Source organism: Schistocerca serialis, chromosome 3 (assembly GCF_023864345.2).
Source record: "Schistocerca serialis cubense isolate TAMUIC-IGC-003099 chromosome 3, iqSchSeri2.2, whole genome shotgun sequence".
In the NCBI taxonomy this organism is placed as follows: Eukaryota; Metazoa; Arthropoda; class Insecta; order Orthoptera; family Acrididae; genus Schistocerca; species Schistocerca serialis.
In genome coordinates, this window is record NC_064640.1 from 288040688 (window position 1) to 288060489 (window position 19802).

The window sequence follows — 19802 nt, forward strand, 5'->3', positions numbered from 1 at the left end:
TACAGAAAGGTCTCTGCAATTCGGTTGCGCTACCACCGAGGCTTTATGGATTGCCCAAAATTCATAAAGAAAATGTACCGTTAAGACCGATACTAAGTGCCATTAGTTCGCCCACCTACTCGTTAGCCAAATTTTTGACTTCACTGTTAAAACCACATATGGGCCATTCAGGCTCTTATATAAAGAATTAGACACATTTCATCAGCAGGTTGAATGGCATAGTGGTCCAGCCAGAGGACATATTGGTCAGCTTCGATGTGGTATCACTGTTTACCATGGTTCCACTTAATGATGTATTGGAACAGCTGGATCGAATTTTTCCTGCCGATATTTCAGAACTGTTTAAGTGTTGTTTGACGACCACATACTTCAAGTGAAATGAACAGTTTTATGAACAAACGGATGGCGTGACTATGGGAAGCCCCCTAAGTCCTGTAATTGCAAACTCTTTTATGGAGGAATTCAAAGAACAGGCCTAAGGTACTGCCAACAAAAAACCAAATGTATGGTTCCGATATGTGGATGACACGTTTGTGCTGTGGAGACATGGCAGGGAGGAACTAAGCCGGTTCCAAGAACATCTGAATAGTAAAACTCGAGAATTCAGTTTACAATGGAGGAGGAGGTAGACGGCAAATTACATTTCCTCGATGTGCTTGTTTTTAGAAGCGAAAACGGTGGTTTGGGCCACTCAGTATACCGCAAACCCACGCACATGGACTGTTATTTGCACCAGAATTCGAACCACCACCACCAACAACAGAAGGGAGGAGGGGGGGGGGGGGGTATCAAGACGTTAGCGGACAGAGCTAGAAATATTTGCGAACATGAGTTGCTCGACGCTGAGATGGAACATCTCCACAATGCACTAATGAAGAACGGATATTCTTCTGCCGAAATAAAACGTACATTGCGACAGCCACGCAGAAATCATAGTGACGTAAAGGCTACTGCAAAATCTAAGGTTTTCCTGCCGTTTGTTAAAAATGCAGCGGAAAGAATAGGGAGGATCTTGACGAAGCGGAATATTATCATAATTTACAAGCCCACCAGGAAGATACAGGAATACCTTAAGCCTGCCAAGGACGCTCGCAAACCATTGGAAAAAGCTGGGAGTGTATAGGATCCCATGCAGCTGTGGAAATGTTTATGTGGGTACCACTAAAAGAACTGTTTCAAAACGTTTGGAAGAGCACAAGGGCAATTGTAGAAGAGGAGAAACAGAACGATCAGCTGTTGTGGAGCATGCTTTCCAGCCAGGTAACCACCATATTCATTTCGAGGAGACGCAAGTACTAGCGGCCACAAGCAGATATTACGAAAGGCTCTACAGGGAGGTAATCGAAATCGCCAAACACCCTAATAATTTCAATCGAAATGAGCAGGGCGTGAAATTAAGCGGTATATGGATGCCGGTGTTGAAGATTATGTGTACCACCCGTCCTCTGCTGGGTGATGGCAATGACTATTGATGGCAGCGGACAGTCGCCAATTGCACTGATGTTTTCAAAACACGTGACGTCACGCCTCAGCTCGGGAGCGCATGGACACGGAATTTAGTGGCAGTCAGTAGCGAGCCAGTGGGTGTGTTGGACCTTCCATTGAGCTACAGACCCCCTTGAAGATGTCCTCCACAGATGGGGACGAAACGTTGGGAATTGACTCAGAATTCATCAACCAATCACGGTATAACAGCCCGGATAATTATAATGGACAATACATTTCCGGCTGTGAAAGTCTACATTTTAGTAACTACTGAGAGGGAACACCACCGGTTTAGCATATGCCTCTGGCATGTTGTACTGCATCTACTGGATCTGCAGGAGAAATTTTGCGGCAGTTAGCACCACAGTGACACAACAAACTGTTACAAATTGGTTATTTTAAGGATATCTCCGAACCAGAGAACCTGTAGCATGCATTCCACTGACCCCACACCACCGGCATTAGTGATTTCAGTGGTGTCGAGTGAGATCACATTGGAGGGCAGGGTGGAGGTCTTTTGTTTTTACTGCTGAAAGCTGGTTCTGCCTCAGTGCCAGAGATGGCCATGTGTTGGTTAGGAGACCACTTGAGGGCTTGCAACTGACCTATCTGCGTGTTAAGACACACTGGAGCTACACCTGGCGTTGTAGTTTGGGATGCACTTTCATACGACAGCAGGAGCACTTTCGTGGCTATCCCACACACCTGGCTGGAAATCTGTACATCAGTCTGGTGATTTGACCTTTTGTACTGCCACTCATGAACAGATTTCCATGGGGTGTTTTCCAGCTGGATAACGCTCACCCACATACTGCTGGTGTAGCTCAACATGCTCTACAGTATGTCAAGATGTCGCCTTGTCCTGATAAATCAATCTGCCTCCAATCAAGCACATATGGAACATCATCAGGTGACAACTCTAGAGTCATCCACATACAGCATTAACCATCCCTGTATTGCCTAACCGAGTGCAACAGGTATGGAACTCCATCCCACAAACTGGCATCCAGCACATGTACAACACAATGCATGTACATTTGCATGCTTACATTCAACATTCTGGGGGTACCGGTTACTAATGTACCAGCATTTCACATCTGCAATGGCTTATCTCACATTTAAATTAACCTGTAATCTTACAATGCTAATCACTTAAATACATTATCTAGACAAATGTACTCATAAAATTTCATTACTGAAAATTAGTTTTTTTCCCCCTCTCTCAGTGTACATAAATCACAAGTAACAATGATGGTACTAACATAAGTATGTGCTCCAATTTTCAGCTGGTAAAGTACGTTTCCCTCATGAAATCTGAATTAGAAAAGCTTATGTTCTTTCAGCAGTAGATAACAAATTAATAATATATGAAGAGGCCACCTAAGTAACAGCAAATACAGAAGCAATAAAAGAATTAGACCTATGCATACTATACAACAAACTGAACAAACTATAACAAAAAACAAAAAGTATGAAAACACACAGTCATAAAGAAGAGTTTAGCTAATCTCAGCTTATTTATGTACACAGATGGCCATTAAAATCACAATGCCAGGAAGAATACCAAACAATGAAATTTTATTATTGCATGTATAATGTATAATAGCAAGTACACATGATTAAATTTTTAAGCGAGTTGGAAGTATATGAACTGCCACCTCTGACAGCAAAAAAAAGCTCTAATACAGTTGCGCACTGAGTCATACTGAACTCTGATGACAGATACATGTACATCACTCATAGAGTTCATCAATCACAATGGCTAGCATGTGATGGTGTCCTTCTCTTGGCAACCCACAACCACATTTTTTCAGTGAGTGAGAGATATGGAGCACATGCTGGTCAAGGCAACAGTCTAACAGCCTCCATATCAAGGTAGAAGAGAACAGCATGAGTAACATGCATTATTGCATTATCTTGTTGAAAGATAATGTCACAGAGGTGGAGACAGGGCACAGCCACTAGCCTTAACACATCAGAAATATAATATCTGCTGTCCTAATTATCATCTATGTGGCCTAGAGGTGATTGTGACAAGTACCCAATGGCATCCCACACCATCAGGCCAGGTATGACTGTATGACTGACAAACATAAGATGGTAATTTTTTCTCCTCAAAGACTCCATGCACAGATATATCCATTGTGATACAGTAAGTAGAACTGAGACTCATCTGAAAAGATGATTTGGTGCCACTCATGTGTCTCTTAGCAACACTGCACATGCAATTCTCTCTGTTGTCATGTCAAGGGAAGTCACAACGGTGATGGCCATGCTGACAGTTTGTGGTACTCCAGATGTTATTGCATTACCCATGTGTATACTTATGTTGAAGCAAACAAGCCATTTCCACTCAAAGTATGTAATGTGGCTTTATTATCCTGCATAGCCAAGCACAGACTACTTCTGTACTTTTGAATGCTAATTATTGGGGGCAGTGAGATTCTGCAAGACATTAAATACGGCCTCCCTGTACCCAGTGATTCCATAATCACACAGTAGCCATGAGAACACAACAAACAGGAACAGCAATATCATGGAATGATGAACTCCAGTCTCTATATGCCACGAATCCGTCATTTTCGAATTCTGACACACACTGGTAGATGTTTCTCCTTACACGAGGCATGACACGATCTACTCACAAACAGGTAACATTTAAATGCAACAACTGAAAATCAGGGATGGAATAACAATACACAATAGGATAAATTACAACTCATCACAAAGAGGACACGTTGAACATCAGTCAGACACATTTACAAGTAGATTGTTGGATGTTACTTAGCTAACAGACAAAGTCTATCATCAGCTAAATAAAAATCACACACACACACACACACACACACACACACACACACACACAGTCTTCAAGGGCATTGTGGGGACACAGCACACAAAAAAGACAATAGACATTAGTGTGAGAGTTATGTGTGTATAAAAATAAAAAATGTGTGTGTGTGTGTGTGTGTGTGTGTGTGTGTGTGTGTGTGTGTGTGTGTGTGTTCTCCATCTAATGAAGAATGTTGTCTGATAGCTACACAACATCCAATGGTCACCGTTTAAATGTGTGTGTCCACTGCTCAGTGGCACCTCTATGTGATGAGCAGCAATCTATTCAATTCACATCAATGTCAACATCAAATGTCATAGCCGAAGGAAAAATCTACTGCATAATATGTCCTTTTATGCAAAATGTTGGTGGTATTACTCTTACCTACTTTGTATAGTTACACTTAAATTCTAATCATTTATGTATCTACACATGTAGTACACTTCTTACCAATTTTACATTTCTGAAGTGCAGTCATCATCGCGCCACAGTTTAAATGGCCAGTGGTTTACTTTGAAACTAGTAATTAGGAAAGGACTTTATCAAAATACAAAGATTGTCCCCCGAGAAAGTAAAATGCAGACAAAATGCATACTGTATAAATAATGTGGGCTTTTTTATATGGGAATGTTTCTGCTACTGCTTTTCCTCTTTTTTTAAAGAGATATGTCTAAAACCAGTTTGCAAAATGATCCAAGGACAACAAATATTTCTTGTAAAATTTGAAAAATACAAAAACCTCTGGTAAAATGTGGCGTAAAATCACCACCGACTGGGAAATCCTGCTGCATTATGAATGCATGTTTTAAAAAACAATATCCAGTTGACAGGTGGGACAAGGTTACTTAAACCAGTTTGAATGACTTGTATGATGTATTCCATGATCGGGCAATTTGTTTCACAAATCACAGCTTATTTGTGTCAAGGTCAATTATGTCCTTGCAGGTGACTACCACTAACAATTATTACAATTTCATGTAGTGTATAATTCAATTTTTATTGTTTGTTTTCCAAGTGATTTGGCATCAAACACTATCAACCAGACTATGTCCACCACTAACTGGTTACTGTGTCTGACTGCCATACAAAGGACCTGGATTCAATTTCTGGTAGTGCAAGGAATGCTCTCAGCCTCGTGACACCATATGAGAAGCAGCTTGAGTGAGTAGTAGTGACTCCAAGACCTGGGAAGCTAATAGCGGCTGGGACCACAGGATACTGAACCCATGTGCGTCTATACCGTATCCAAATTATGCCACAGGCTAGGGGCTGATACAGTAAGCTTCATTCACATTGCGTGATTTGTCATGTAGACTTGGGCCTCGCACCTGTAGCCGACGAGATGTGGCACAAGTTGCAAGTTCCTGCAACATATGTCTGCAGCATCAAAGCTAGAATTGTGAGAAAATACTCTGTTCTGGTACATATGCCTGTATCCATTCACTTGTCAAAAATGCGTCACAAACTCCTGAGACATTTCTACTGTGCATGTGCAATCAATTCACAGGCAGACTTGTGGCATTGCATCTTGTGTGCAAGTAATCAGCTGTGTACATTCAGCAGCAGTTTGTGAAGATGGACTGGATGAAAAATAATACCGTTTAACTAATTGAAGAATTTCACAAAAGGTGTTTTGTTATGGGATCCTACATTCCTCGATTATAAAAACCACATCCAATGTGATGCAGTTCACCAACTCGCATATTTATTTGGTATTTTGGATAAAGAATTGGACACTAAAATTTGCAACCTGAAGTCACAATTCCTTTAAAAAATGTTCATCCCCAAAGACACCAGGATTGGGAACAGATGAGATGTATGTATCAATGTAGTACGCTTACAATTCACTGTTCTTCCTGAAGGATGTAATCAAACCAACAGTTTTGGTATTACTTCACTGATTTTGAAATCCCATGCATCTACATTAACGAGCTGTACAAATCTGCAGTAGCTAAAAAGCATAATGTAACAGCAAGTTGTTCAGCAGGGGTTTCAGCTTCTCAAAAATTAGTATCCTTTAATGTGTAATATTGAGCAGTCATATTTAGTAATAGTTCAAAGTTGTTCACAGACATAATAAACAAAATTTTGAAACGCTCTTATGTCTTGAACATTTAGGTGAGTCATCACTGGACTGTAAGCTCCATGACTGCACTGTTTACTGAGAAAGTTACGCACCCATCACCAAGGTTCATTGCTTTGATTACTCTCCCTTTTTACAATTATATTCACAGCACTAGCACAAAGAAATAGAAGTTCTGCATCAGGCACCATGTTCTGTGAAAGTGACTGGCTACACGTCGCCAGTGAGGACGGTCACGTTGCCTACTTCTGCATGCAGATGCCATTGAACTAGGTCATGATATACATTTGCCGAGATACTTTTCTCTGTGCTTGTGCTGGGTATAACAACAAACCCCTGCATGTGAACGTAGCTGTAGCCAGTAATTGCTGAATGGCCCATCAGGTTCAGCATACAGAGGTAGTGCTGTGGCAACCAGGAGTGTGTTATTATAGAACCTATTCATCGATTTAATGATTCTGAAAGTCTCTCTGACATTTTATAAATGCAGAAACATAACAAGTTTTCAAATGTATCATACAACTGAGTTGTGGTAGGTACCCTTAATATTGCCCAATAACAACTGTTTCACCGCAACGTTCATCCAACGACTGAGCTCCATAGGGGATTTTATACAGGATTTTATCATTCTTGTGAGTCACATGGTTAAGCCAAGAGCCCCATTCCCTATGTTTGTCACTCATAACATTCGACTGTTGTGCCAATGTATGCCCAGGCTAAAACTTGTCCAACAACTTCTCTTCTACATTTTAATTCAGTCTTTTGCAGATTGCATTTTTTTGTTATTATTTTAAATCTGAAAATGGTCAAATAGGCTGCCATTGGTTATGTTAATATTGCCATGCAACTGCGATGAGAAATGAACTGTTATTACCAAATGTTATGTTGCAGAGACCATTCCCATTTGCAAAGATCAGGAAAAACTCATGTCCATATGGAGAATTCAAATGGAATAGGTTGTGCAGGAGCTGCTGAAATCCACCACACTGCATTACATGGTATGCTCAGCAACAGGGGGTTGTCTTTGATCACAGGTTGGCCAATCATATCAATGAATAATTTGTTCCTGGTCACACCCACACAGAATGACATGCAATGTTCGAAGCAAAGTTGGTATATGGTGTTGTTACTTTCATGTGCCGCCATGCTATGGATGAAATAAGAAGTGTCAGTGACTGAGTTGGAATAGGAGATGGGCCCACACACTGTAAACAATCCAAGCTCCCACTCCCCCTCCCCCTTTTTTTCCCCTCTCTCCCACGCCATTCCAACTTTACCTTTCAGTCTCTCTCTGTCTCTTATTTCTTTTGACTACTTTGTATTCCTCCTCCAATATTCTCTCCTTTCTCCCTTCTTCTCTCTATGACGAGCCTCCCAAGACATCTATCCCCTAATCTGCTCATGCACACAACTACTCACATTTCCATGAAGGAATTGAAAATTACAATTATGCATACTTTGGGCTTTCATAAACATTTTAAACGCAAAGTTCTATATAACATATTTCACAGCTGTACATCTCATAGCATATTGTACACTGGTACAGTAATGTTTCAGGTCTATAATGAAATTCTTTGTTCTAAGGCTACTCACATATGTAAGTGTATATAAGACATATATACTTTCCATCATAAGATGTTCTTCAGTGCGTTATCTTTGTGCATATGAAATATATCAAACCACATTATACCATTCTAAATTGGCAGCAAATATAATATATGAGGTGTGATCAAAATGTGATGGGATTTTTTTTAATTTTACAAGCTTTGTACCTCCAATTTCAGTTTTCTTTCTCTTTTTTTAAATCTTGTTGGTACACATGTTCCTGATGCTTGTTTTAATTTTAAGCTGTTTTGAATATTTCATTTATTGCTGACAGTCAAAAAGGGTATAAGCGTTTTCAAATGTTCAGTGAATTTTTAATTACAAAAACATGGATCAAAGAATCCGCATTAAATTTTGCTTGAAAAATGAAATAAAATGCAGCACCACATTTGAAATGTTGACTGTGGCTCTTTGCACATCTACTATGAGTATGACAAGAGTTTATACATGGTATAAATGTTTCAAAGAGGGTCAAGAAGATGTTGAATATGATGCCCGCCAGATGCCATGACAATGTGAAAGAAGTAAAGACAATGGTTTTGGAATATTGCTGAATCACTATCAGAATGGTTGCTGATGATGGTGGCATATCCCGTGGCTCATGTCAAGCAATTTTTTCAGATGTTTTGGGCATAAAAAATGTATCAGCAAAGTTTGTTCTGAAATTGTTGAACTTCAACCAAAAACTGCATTGTGTAGATATTGCTCAGTAATTATTGAATGAAGCTGACAACAACCCATAACTTCTAAAGGAGATTATAATTGGTGACAAAACATGGGTGTATGGGTATGACATTGAACCCAAAGGTCAGTCATTCCAATGGAAACTACCTGAAGAGCCAAAATCAAAAAAGAAATTTGACGAGTTCCATCACATGTGAAGGTTCTTCTTACTGTTTTCTTCCATTACAATGGGACAGTGCGTCATGAGTTCCTGTCTTGTGGTCGTTCGGTCAATAAGGAATACTACCTGGAAGTTATGTGCCATTTGCATGAAGCAATCAGAAGAAAATACTGTGGCATTGTTGTAGCTCAACAATGCTCCCGCTCACACCTCAATGCTAGTTCATGATTTTTTGGCATAAAATGAAACTGTTATGTTGCCTCATCCGGCATATTTGCCAGACATGGCCCTCTGCAACTTCCTTCTATTCCCAAGGCTGAAGAGAACAATGAAAAGAGGTTACTTCACCACCACTGATGAGATAGAAACAGAACTGTTGAAGGAGCTGAACACCATAATGAAAAATGAGTTCCAGAAGTGCTTCCAAAATTGGAAAAAGCACCGACACAAGTGTATTACATCTGAAGGGAATTACTCTGAAGGGAAAAATTTGATGTTGATGAATAAATAAATATGATTTAAGAAAAAGAAAAATTCCTGTTAGTTTCTGATCATGCCTAGTATTTTCCGCCTATAGGATGCACATTAATATGCAGAAATGCTACATGAAACTCAAAAAATTTAGAGCTGAAGTGGGTGGCACAGTGAGATAGTTGCGGAAACCTGCTATCGGGGGTGCAAGTGCCACACAGTATTGGCAGACCTGCTAGCAAAGGTGTTTACCTGTGGGCAGTTGTAGGCCCCGTGGGCCAGTGTTTACCTGGAGTTTGACCACTGTAGACCTCACCTAGCATATTGTGCCATGTATTGGGCTGAGTGCTTAGCTGTTCGCTGTCTGCACAGGCCACACACTGAGTTCTTCCCGTGCTTGTCTCTACATGGGTTCAGACCCTCTGTTTCCGCACAGAATGACTTGAATTGCAAGTTTGTTTCCCTCTCATGGGGCTCTGTTCTCCAGCTATTATTGAGCCACCATTGGCCTGTGAAGTATCTGCACCAAGCAAGTACTGAAGCAGGGTTGTCATGCTCTTGTACATACTAAAGTGGCTACAGAGGACATCTTTATGCGTGTGATATTCCTATATTTTCTTTCCCGTGTGATATTCCTATATTTTCTTTCCCATTTTCCTAGTGTTCACTTGGACCACCATGTACCCAGCATTTCTGCAGTTCTGGTAGGAGCAGTAGCGCATACAAAAGGAGCAGCACCAGCTGCAGCAATAGCAGCAGCAGAAGCAGCAACAGGAGGCACTAATAAACCAGACTGCAGACTTGCTTCATGCATGTGCCTTGACAGTGGGGAGGGGATCCAGGTTCCTGCAGTTCCCTTTTCTGCACAATGCCTGCCACTCCCAAAAACACTTGCCAGTTTTAATGAGTCATTGGAAACATAGGAGAATTTCCTGCGCTGCTCCTTGCTGCACTGCCAGGTAAAGCGTGTCATCGATCCTTATCAAGGTTGCCTTGTTGTTGTCCAGCAGTGCAGGTTTATACGAAGTTGTCCAAAATTTGAAGACTTCCTTTGATGATCTTTATCAGTTGCTTATACAGTATTCTGGATGTCAAACCCATTTGAGAGTAGTGCGGTTACAGTTTAACCAGCACCACAAGCATCCTGGGCAGTCAGATGTGGCCTAGATCAACGATTTGCAGGGTGTTCACACATGTGCTATTTCTTATGCAGACACACTAATTCAGGATATTATTGTCAGGCTAGCTCCTGGTCATGAGGTTCGGACTAGGGCATTAATCTTGTGCAGCCCTTCTTTAGTTGATGTCAAAATTGCAGAATCGCATGAGCTTACAGTTGAGGCAAGGGACATCTTTTCTGATAATTGGCAGGTGGCTCAATTGGATGTGATCAGTAAACAACCCCCAATGCCCTTTGGGATACCCCACACAGCCATGCCTCCCATGGAGCCATTGACTTTTCTGGTGAAGTGGTGTTGCAGCACGGCACGTCCTCACCCATGTCGAGCTTGGTGGGTTTGCGGCACTCACATCATCATAATTGCCACCAATGGCATTTTTCAGGTCCTCAATGTCACTCTCCTGGTTGTTGGGTGAGCCAACGGTCCTGCACTGACTGTAATTTGTGTGCCCCAACTCCCAGTATATGGAGACAATGTGTGGGATATGCCAGTAGCAGATCGTTTGGCAACTGTTTGTGACAGTTGATAGGCTGTGATTCAGTCATCGGACACCCAAGTGTTTCCAATGGACTCTGGGAATATTCCTTATGCCCCACAAGTGTCACTCTGGCATATTTTGCTCACATACATAGTGGATGGGTGTCCAGTTGAATTTTAGGTAGACCTGGGAGTGACAGGTAGCCTAGATATATACAGGCTCTTGGGGTGCATACAGTTGCAACGACCACCTGAGCTCTATTTTTGGCTTCCAGATTGTTGAAGTGTTAGTGTCTCAATCCATTCTTTTCATGATTTGGACTCCTTACTGTGGTCTGACTGCCCACTGTCTGAGAGTACCTTTGGTTCAGCAGGAAATTACAAGGCACTTATTTCTCTTGAGCCATCGGCAGTACCCAAATTTTGTCTCTCCCACCCCATTCTCTTGCAATGCATGACAAGACAAAGGCTGGGTTGCAGCATTGTCAGGATCAGGGCATTGTTTCTCTTATTTCATTGAGTGAGGCCACCCATTTGGTGGCTATTCAGAAGCCTGATGGTGCCATGTGCCTTTGTGGTAATTTTGAACAGACTGTCAGCACTCAATGTGTTGCAGATTCTGCAGCAGGCAGAGTTGTTGATGAAGTTCTCATGGTGTCACTATTTTCCCTGCATCAGTTTGTGTGATGCTTACCTGCAGATGCCACTGGATGCTCTTTTCTGGACTTTCTTGGTCCTCAACACCCCCTTTTTCAGTTTAACTGCTTGCCTTCTGGAATCTCATCTGTAGCAGGAACTTACTGACAATATTTGGAGCAGCTGATTCAGGACATTCCCTGTTGCATCAGTTACCTTGTTGACATCTGGGTCATGGGCTCTACTTGGGAGGAGAATTTACGAAACCTTCAGTCAGTTTCTCAATGCCTCCTGGAGAATGGCCTATCTTGCATGTTGGAGTGCAGTTTTTTCTCCTTGAAGGTACATTTCTTGGGTCAGGTGCTTAGTAAAGATGATCTCACTCATTGTCAACCTAATGGTGCACAAGAACCTGAAGGAGCTTCAGTCTCTTTTGGGTAAGACTTTGTATTATGCTCAGTTCATTCCCCAGACTGCACATATCTGCCAGCCCCTTAAGCAGATTCACCACAAGGGTGTGAAGTTTGTCTGGTCTGCAGATTGTCAACAGACTATTCAGTCTCTCAAGCAGCATTTCTACTTTGCTCCCTGTTTGGCTTTCTTTATGCCAGACAAGTCTTTAACCCTAGCCTCTGATGTGTCTCAGTATGACAATGGTGCTGACCTGTCCTGTCAGAACCTGGACAGCACATTAAAGATGCTTTCCACAGCCGCTGACCCGCTTTCCCGGAATATCATTTTGGTGACTCGCTTGGTTCAGCCAGAGTGCATATCTTTGGCTGCAGATCAGGTGTGGCATAAGTTTTTCCTCCTACATGATTGGTTCAACACTGTCCAGTGATTCTCATGCTTGCCACACAGAGGAGCAATGCTGTCATGCAGTAATTCCCCAGCACTGCATCCTCACTTACACCTTTTGCTGCATACGTCACAATGGGGTGGGACTTGTATGAAGGCACTGGCAAGACGTCATGAATACTGCCCGGCAATCAATCATGACATCAAACATCTGATGCATATTTGCCAGGCTTGTACACAGAACCAGGCTGCACTGCCACACCAGTACTCTCCTTGGTTGGTCCCAGAGCACCCTTGGGATAAGGTGTATGCCGATTTCGCTGGCCCCTTTTTGAGCTGCATGTGGTTGTTGGTGACCGATGCATTGTCCAACTTCCTGTACATATCCAAGCTGCCCTCCATGTTGTTGACTGTCACGGTTCAGGCATTGTCAGTTATTTTTGACATTGGGGGATTCGTAAGACCTTGGTATCTGACAATGATTGGCAATTTGTATGACAGGAGTTTGAAGACTTTTAAGTTCGCAATAGTGTCCAGCATCTGCCTAGTAGACCATTCAATGCAACTTCTAACTTGGAAGTGAAGCACTTTGTGCATACATTTAACAGCCAAATGAAGATGTCTGTGTCTGCTGCTTCCTGTGACAGTGCATTTTTTAAACTTTCTAGCTACATACAGGGTGATAATGTTGGTCAACAGGTCCAACCCAGCAGAACGTTTGGACAGGTGCCATCCATGGGGTCTCCCAGATTTGCTGCACCCTAAACTGCATGCCACAGACCACTGTAAACTGCCGCATTTTCCTTATGGGGGTCTTTCAGCTGCCAGCAAAGGTGGCTGCAGGGTGTTGAGTGTGTGTGTGTGTGTGTGTGTGTGTGTGTGGGGGGGGGGGGGGGGGGGGGGTGTCACAAAGGTTGTCAGTTGTTTGTGGTTGATGTTGGCAGTGAGTAGCTGACCCACCACGCAAATTGGCTATGCCTGCACCTCGTTAGGGTAATGCTGCTATGGCCTGCTGGTCTCCTAGGTGGCAGATGGGGTCACGTTGTTGTTCCGGGTGAGGGCTCCCACCTGCAACAATGTGTTTTCCCATTGCCATCCCCTCCACACATTCCACTGTCCTCCTAGCACTTGCAGTAGTAGCCTTCAGAGAAGGCTTTACCTGCACCTGCTGATATGGAGTCTATGGATTTTGATCCACCCTACTCCTCCTCATCCTCCTCCTCCTCCCCTTCCCCCACCCCTCACCCATGGAGAAGGCATCACCTTGGCTGCCAAAACTTCCTTGCCCTTCTAGCAGAGCCAGTGGCATTGACATTGCCTCCTTTGGTGGTTGGTCTGGTGTCAGATTCTCCACGGGCCTCTCTGGTTCCGCAGCAGAGGTCGCAGCCCAAGCCTTATAATTTTGGCCCTACGTGTGCTTTTCAGAGGTGGGGAGGGGGGAAGAAGGATTTAGTATCCTTTCCAGTGGACACCACAATGGAGGCAGACAAGCTGGCATACACAGTGTAGCGGGATACAGCGGAAACCTGCCACGGATGATGAACATGACACATAGTATGGGCAGACCCACTGGCAAAGGAAATGTTTAACTGTGGGTGACAACACGCTGGGTGGGTCAGTGCTTACTTGGATTTAGCCACTGTGGACCTCATCTAGCGTATTATGCTATATGTTGTGCCGAGTGCTTAGCTGTTAGCCGTCTGTGCCAGCCACGCGCTGAGTTCTTCCCGTGCTCATCTCTACGTGGGTTCCCATTGTCCGCTTCCCACAGATTGACTCACATGGCGAGTTCATTTCCCTCTCATGGGTTTCTGTTGCCTTGGTTATTATTGGGCCACCGTAGCCCTGTGAATTATCCATACCGACAGTATAGTGAAGCAGTACTGTCATGCCTGTATACACATTAAAAGTGCCTTTTTCATTTTGTGTCCATCTTTGACATATTGTTCAGAGCTTTCCTTTGAATCTATGTCACCAATTTGCCTCCTCTTTTGTGCCATGTAATATGAGTTTCAATGTTATTGTCCTGAAAACTATTTCTACTTTCTCTGAGCACTACCACCAAATTTGAGAAAAAATAACTGAAGTTTGAAAATAAGCAGTAATACAAACCAATTCTGACAACATCAGGCTTGTTGAAATCACTAAGGTGTTGATTAAGAACATCATGATAGTAATCCACTATGCCTTCAATTACTTTCTTCAAGTTGCTGACCTGCAACAAACACCACATTACCTTGAAACTACAAAAAAGAACCTCACTAATCTGATACATTGATTCAATTAATAATTATATACAGTGGAACCTTAATTTTTAGGTTTGAAAATTTTAACATTGACAACTCAAAAAACTACTGCTGGGTGAGAGTTAAACACCACCAGGAACAATGAATTACAGAAAGGTTATGTAAGTACACCACAAATTCCCAAATATAAAACATATTTGTTGGTTGATTACATTAACTTTATTCTCAAGAATCTGATCCCTAATAATGGGTACAGACAGTTTTGATTTCAGAACTAGCAAAAGTAATGACAGCCAGTTAACCACAAATTCATGTCGTGTGATATAGGGTTATGTACTGACAATTTCACTACTTGACATTCTATACTTGGCCTTAGACATAGTATAAACGTAATATTTTTCTTCATGAGAATAAAAAATGGAATAATTTACTGTTTCTTCACTTAGTGTAAACAAGATAAATGGAACAAACAATCCTGTTGGAACAACATCCGCAACTGAGCATTATAGCAGAGGTTGAAAATACCACTTCAGTTGTAAATTACTTTATTTTCACACAACCGGTTTCAGACTGTTATAAGCCCATCCTCAGGTGCTAAAGAGGTCCAAAACTCACAAAATTCTCACAACAGGAAAGTAAATAATAATGTTACCATATTTAACCAAAATATTGGTGGATTAAAGAAAAAAGTAGATTCTCACAAAAGTAAAGTAAAAAATAATGTTACCATTTTTCACAAAAATATTCTGGGATTGAAGAATAAAGTAGATGAGATCCTGGTTTGTTTAGATGACAATGGATCTGATAATGTAACAGATATACTATGCCTGTCTGAGCATCACACTCTGCCTGATATGGAAAAGGTAAATATCAGTGGTCATAAACTAGCTGCACATATGAGTAGAGAGAATAAGGTGGGAGGAGGAGTTGCCATATATGGTAAAAGTTATCACTGTGTAGAAAGCTTAGATACAAAAAAGTTTTGTCTAGAGCAACATACAGAAGCATGTGCCTGTCAACTTAAACTGAAGGAGGGCTCTTTTATAACTGTAACAGTATATAGGTCCCCTTCAGGAAACGTTCATTTATTCCTGGAAAACTTGGATGCCTTGTTGTGCTGTTTGTCAGATAGGGAAAGCAAATTAATATTTGTGGGGACTTCAATGTTGATTCACTGAAAGAGTGAAATAGGAAGAATGACCTGGAAGTCTTGATCGGTTCTTTCAATTTGACATCTGTCATTAATTTTCCTACTCGGGTAGTAAAGGACAGCAGCACATTGAAAGATAACACTTTTATAGACCAAGATAGGTTTAAAAACATAAATTCTTGTCCTGTTGAGAATGGGCTTTCTGATCATGATGCTCAGCTAGTTACAGTATATGACATAGCTCCATTCAGTAATTCAAAACTACCCTCCAAAGTTGTGCATTCAATTAATGACTCAGCAATTAGAAATATCAGAGAAAATCTTCAGCAGTTAGACTGGGATGAGGTGTACAAGGAACCCGATGCTAATTTAAAATATAACTTATTTCATGATACACTTGTAAGAGAATTTGAAAACTGTTTTCCCAAGAAAGCAGTTAAATCTAATTATAAGAAACCATGCAAAAAACCTTGGCTTACTAAATGAATAAAAATATCTTGTAACCACAAAAGGGAACTGTATCTAACAACAAGAAAGAGTAATGACCCAGAAACAGCCAAATATTATAAAAACTACTGTGGTACATTAAGAAAGGTTATTAAAAAGTCCAGAAGCATGTGCACCATGTCTGAGATTAATACCTCTGATAACAAAATCAAAACAATTTGGAATATTATTACAAGGGAGACAGGGCAACCAAGAGTACAGGATGATGGCATCACCATCAAAGCGAATGGAAACTTGATAAACAACAAGCCGGAGTCGAAAAAAAATTGAGTAATAATTTTTTAAATGTTGTAGAGAAAATAGGATTCAAATGTTCATTAGATGAAGCAAGGCAGTTAATGGAACAGGCCTTACCCACACCATTTGATACAACTGAAGTTCCACCCACCTCTCCTTCTGAAATTAGGAAGATAGTAAACACTCTCAAGAATAAAAGCTCACATGGAATTGATGGCATTTCCAGCAGGATAATAAAAGCTTGTTCCCAAGAAATAAGTGGGATTCTTAGCCACATATGTAATAGCTCTCTGAAGCAGGGTATTTTCCCAGATAGACTGAAGTATGCCATTGTTAAACCACTGCATTAAAAAGGGGATATGTCTGATGTCAACAACTACCGCCCAATCTCTCTTCTGACTGCCTTATCCAAAATTCTTGAAAAAGTAATGTATTGTAGAGTAGCTTCACACCTTTGTAAAAATAAAGTTTTAACAAAATGTCTGTTTGGTTTCCAGAAGGGTTTTTCAATGGAAAATGCTATATATACTTTCACTAATGAAATATTAAATGCTGTGAGTAGCCGGAAGTCACCCGTTGGGACTTTTTGTGATCTATCAAAGGCTTTTGATTGTGTAAATCATGGAATACTTCTAGATAAGCTCAAGTACTGTGGTATGAATGGGACAGTGCTCAAATGGTTTAAATAATACCTAACTGGAAGAGTGCAGAAAGTTGAAATAAACAGTTCACACAACATGTAAAAAACTGGTGATTTCTCAAACTGCGGAACAATCAAGAATGGGGTGCCGCAAGGTTCGGTCTTGGGTCCCCTGCTGTTCTAAATATATATTAATGACTTGCCATTCTATATTCACGAAGATGCAAAGCTGGTACTTTTTGCCGATGATACAAGTATAGCTATCACACCCAACAGACGTGAATTAACTGGTGAAATTGTAAACAATGTTTTTCAGAAAATCATTAAGTGGTTCTCTGCAAATGGGCTCTCATTAAACTTTGACAAAACACAGTATATACAGTTCCACACAGTAAATGGAATGACACCATTAATAAATATAGACTTTGATCAGAAATCGGTAGCTAAGGTAGAATATTCAAAATTTCTAGGTGTATGCATTGATGAGGGGTTGAACTGGAAAAGACACACTGAGGATCTGCTGAAACGTTTGAGTTCAGCTACTTATGCTATTAGGGTCACTGCAAATTTTGTCAATATACATCTGAGTAATTTAGCTTACCACACCTATTTTCATTCTCTGCTTTCGTATGGCATCATTGAGTAAAAGAGTGTTAATTGCACAAAAGCGTGTAATCAGAATAATTGCTGGAGTTCATCCAAGATCATCCTGCAGACACTTATTTAAAGAGCTAGAAATCTTCACTGTGGCCTCACAATATATATATTCAATTATGAAATTTGTTATTAACAATCCGAATGAATTCAAAAGTAATAGCAGTGTACATGGCTACAACACTAGGAGAAAGGATGATCTTCACTACTCAAGGTTAAATCTAACTTTGGCTCAGAAGAGGGATAAATTATGCTGTCACAAAAGTCTTTGGTCACTTACCTCATAGCATCAAAAGTCTAACAGATAGCCATATAGCATTTAAAAGGAAATTAAAGAATTTCTTAATGGCAACTCCTCCTACTAATTAGATGAATTTTTGGATACAGTAAGTGGGTAATTTCCCAACCCCCACAACAACAACAAAAGTTAAAAATATTGAGTGTCATGTAATATTTTGTGTAATGTAATATCTTGTATAGACACCTTTTATTAACCTGACACGTTCCACATCATTACAAAGCGTTGTATTCATGATCTATGGAACAAGTACTAATCTAGTCTAATCTAATCTAATCTAATCTAAAAGGTGTCGTAGCTGTGCTGTGGTCCCCGAGCGCTGTGTGTACCAAGCGCGGTGTGCTGCCTATGAGCGCAGAACAGCTACGACACCTGAGGATGGGCTTATAACAGTCTGAAACCGGTCATGTGAAAATAAAGTAATTTACAACTGAAGCGGTATTTTCAACCTCTAAGATAAATGGTGTTAATCTGGACTTCTACTGATAACAACATACAAAAATCCATGTTAATTATGAGGGTAGGCCTGGAAAAGAAATACTGTCACATGCACACTTCTTATGTCGTTTCATTTTATATCAATATATTCGCCCAGCATTTCTCCTGTAAATATATTCCATGAATGAAATGTGAACATTGAAAGATATCAAAATATCAACCTACAGCTGCTGTAACATCTTCAAGGGAGTCAGAACCCAGTTGGAATCTGATGAATAAGATGGATGGTCCCCACTTTCCCACCTTTTGGAGCAGGTGCATTGATAACTTTTCCAGCACATGAAATTACGTTTGCCTTCTTTGGTGTAGAGCCACTAACTTCCACGCACTACCTTTTCTCATTTCAGTAATGAGGTGGTAACCAAGCACAGTATAGGAATAATTGCATTCTTTGTAAAATGGTCTTAAGATTTTTTAGAAAAATTGTTTTGATATTTACTTTTGGTCAGCACTCAATAAATCCAGTGTCTATATTGTACAAATTCCTATAAAATACACTGTACACTATTTTCAAATTTCTCATGCCTTTAATCAACAACTGTCCAATGCCAAATTTACACTTTCTCTCTGTTTCAAACTATGGGTGGAGTTGCTGGATTTCCTTCTGATGGATCTCCCTCAAGAGAAGTACGGGTGCTTTGTAATGCAACCATCCATTCATTAACCGTTAAAAATGAATATGCATACACTGTATAAATCTTCACCAAGTTTGAATGAATTTATATTGGCAATAAACTGCCTAGAAAAAAAGAGTTGCATGATGAGAGGTCTTCTAGTTCACCCACTTCAACAAAACACAAAACATTAAAAAGCTACATGAATAAAAGTATTGACGCATCATAGCAATTTGTGTCTTAAATTACTGTGCAACGTGAACCAACATAACAAACACAATTTATACCTGTCATCTCTGTAGCTCTGGTTCAGTGAGTAATGTTCTACTTACAATTTATGTGTGTAGTTAATAAGTCTAAGTGTGTTGAAGAACTTTCTTATCTTTCTCCAATAATAATGAGTAATTATATCCCAAGCTGTTCCAGAGAAAACAGAATATCTGGACTGACCTCCGGATCATTTTGATCAGTGTTTGCACATCTGTGAAGTCTCCACTAGAAGTATACAACCTTCTACAATAGTGCTTTTTTGTTTTCTCATCCTT

At 40.7% G+C, this 19802-nt stretch overlaps 1 protein-coding gene across 1 annotated transcript in view; it reads right to left on the reverse strand.

Annotated features, from left to right (window-relative positions):
- LOC126470070 (protein Hook homolog 3-like) overlaps window positions 1-19802 on the reverse strand; it is a 204900-nt gene that overhangs the window by 108233 nt on the left and 76865 nt on the right. Inside the window, exon 4 of the mRNA XM_050097578.1 lies at window positions 14526-14628. Within this exon, the coding sequence (XP_049953535.1) occupies window positions 14526-14628 (103 nt within the window). The remainder of the gene's footprint in view (window positions 1-14525; window positions 14629-19802) is intronic.